General features: G+C 44.0%; 1 protein-coding gene across 1 annotated transcript; it reads right to left on the reverse strand.

The window, feature by feature from the left end:
• Nucleotides 1–827: 827 nt before the first annotated feature.
• Nucleotides 828–1772, reverse strand: LOC308246272 (olfactory receptor 9A4-like; the record flags this gene model as incomplete). The annotated part of the gene is made up of 1 exon (XM_080664308.1): nucleotides 828–1772. One exon carries the CDS (start codon nucleotides 1770–1772, stop codon nucleotides 828–830), a length of 945 nt encoding a protein of 314 aa, XP_080520434.1.
• Between the last annotated feature and the right edge of the window lie 741 nt (nucleotides 1773–2513).

Here is a 2513-nt window from a genome sequence, read left to right on the forward strand (position 1 = left end):
CCTTGGTGACAACATATTAAAGAACCAAAGAAATATATATGAGGGCAGTGAGCCTCTCTCATTTTGTGTCTATCCCCATACATGACACAAAGAAGAAAGGTTTGAGCAATACCTTGAAGTTTAGCAAATAATTTTCTCGCATTCTTATACCCAAATATTTCCATCTTCTTTGTAGCACAAAGATTTTCAGAAAGAGAAGCTTTGCAATTTCCATGTCACTACTCTCCACTGCTTCTGTAGAAAAATGTATGTACACTATATTTATTTTGCAGTAGCAGTGGGGCCAAAATAATAAAATACTCAACCAGAAAAAGAGAGAACCACATGTTCATCTCAACAAATTGCATAAAATTATATGACAAGCAACTAGCAACATTTGATAAAAATTATAGGACAAGCAACTAGCAACATTTGATGAAGAAACAAAGTGAGCATCTCTTCCTTTGTACTCTGTTATGCCATCTCTCACCACACCTCCCTCCTCATTTCCTACTCCCCCAGTAATTCATTTTCAGAAATGAATTATAAGCAAATGAATTGGGCTAATAGAACTCTACACAAAAGTACGCATTTGCTTTCTCTAGTTCCTCCCACACCACAAGAAGTTCATCAGTAGAAATAAGGAGGAACTGAAGCTATGACATTCTAGTGGGCACAGCATGGGTATTATTGTCACCTGCCTTATCTGCTTCCATGGCATGATTAGGAATGGTACACACTGTTTGATTTCTGTAATGATGGTAACTGTGATAGAGTAGATAGGGTTTCCTAAGTTACTAAAAAGTCTCAGGTAGGGATCATACCCCCATCTAAAACTAAGAGAAGAGTTAATACTTGAAAAGTTGACAGCAGCGTTTCACACTATCTCTAAGGGCCTCTTTGACTTTGTCATTCCGGAGAGTGAAGATGAAAGGGTTCAGGAAAGGAGTTACCACAGCAATCACCAGGGATGCTACCTTATTGTACTGGGCTGCCTGCCTTTGATTGGGTTTCACATAGAGGAATAAGCAGCTGCCATATCCAAGTACCACAAAGGTGAAGTGGGAGGCACAGGTAGAGAAGGCTTTCCTCCTGCCAGAGGCAGTGGGGATCTTGAGGACAGTGGAGATGATGTAAGTGTAGGAGACAATTACTGGTGCCAGAGAACCAATGATAATGAAAATGGCCATTAAAAAAAGAATAAACTCCGTGAAAAGGCTGTCATCACAGGATAGTTTGAGAAGTTGCCCTCGGTCACAATAAAAATGGTCTAACACATTTGATTGGCAGAAGGTCAGCTGAAATGTGGCATAGACTGGCCAGATTTCAGAAAGGAACCCAAACACCCATGACACAATTACCACCCAGATGCAGGTGTGGCTGTTCATAATGATGTTGTACCTCAAAGGTTTACAGACAGCCACATAACGATCCACAGCCATCACTCCCAATAATGCGAATTCTGTGGTCCCCACAGCAAGGTACAGGAAGAGCTGGATGACACATCCAGCTAGAGATATTGTCTGCATCCCGGGGAGCAGCAACCCCCGAAGCATGACTGGAATGATAATGGATGTGAACAGGATCTCCAATGCAGAGAGGTGGCCAAGGAAGAAATACATGGGGGACTGTAGACGTTTATCAACACAGACAATCACAATGATGACCGTGTTTCCCATTAATGTCACTGAGTAGAAGAGGAAGAAGGTAGCAAAGAGGATACGGTGTAGTTCCTTGGAGCCAGGGAAGCCAAGGAGACAAAATTCAGTGGCACTTGAGTGATTGCTCATCATTTAGTCCTTGTTTCTGCTCCTTGTGAAACTCAGATATCAAAAGAGAGGTGGCACTGCTCCACATGGTCCTGCTCTCCTGCTCTCCAAAGAGAAGGAAGACAGATTAGGATGAGAAACTATTTCCTCCCGATGATCAGATGAGTTGCCCCTACTACTATGCTCTGCACAAAGACAGACCTAAATATTGCCTCTTCAAATCTAGCTCAAAGATGGGTGACAGAAATGGGTGACAGCAGATTCTTCTGTATTGGAGTGAAGAAAACCTTCCTTGTCTTTTTCCCCCACTGAAAGTGCCTTCTCCAAGGAACAGAGGATATGACACTTGAAAATTGAATCAGTCAGCCCGTAAAGATTCTGGGTTTGTTCCATTTCCTCTTAGGTTACTGTATCATCCTATCCTATATAATAAAACCCTAATGTGCAAATTTACCAAACAGTGGAAGACTGGTCGCTATGTCAAGCACTGCCCACCAAGGAGCAGATGCTCAATGCAGGAGCTGCTCCCTGGTGGTCAGTGCACTCCCACAGTCGGAGTGCTGCTCAGCCAGAAGCCAGGCTCAGGGTTGGTGAGGGCAGTGGCAGTGGCATCTCCAGCCTCCATGGCAGCGCTAAGGACTCCTCGGGGTCCCGGAATGGAGAGGGCGCAGGCCAGGCTTAGGGATTTCCCCTCCTCCCCCTCCACCCCATGCACGAATATCTTGAAGCGGGCACCTAGTATGATATAATGGCATTCCAGATGAT

Source organism: Plecotus auritus (assembly GCF_963455305.1).
Source record: "Plecotus auritus genome assembly, chromosome: 4".
NCBI lineage: Eukaryota > Metazoa > Chordata > Mammalia > Chiroptera > Vespertilionidae > Plecotus > Plecotus auritus.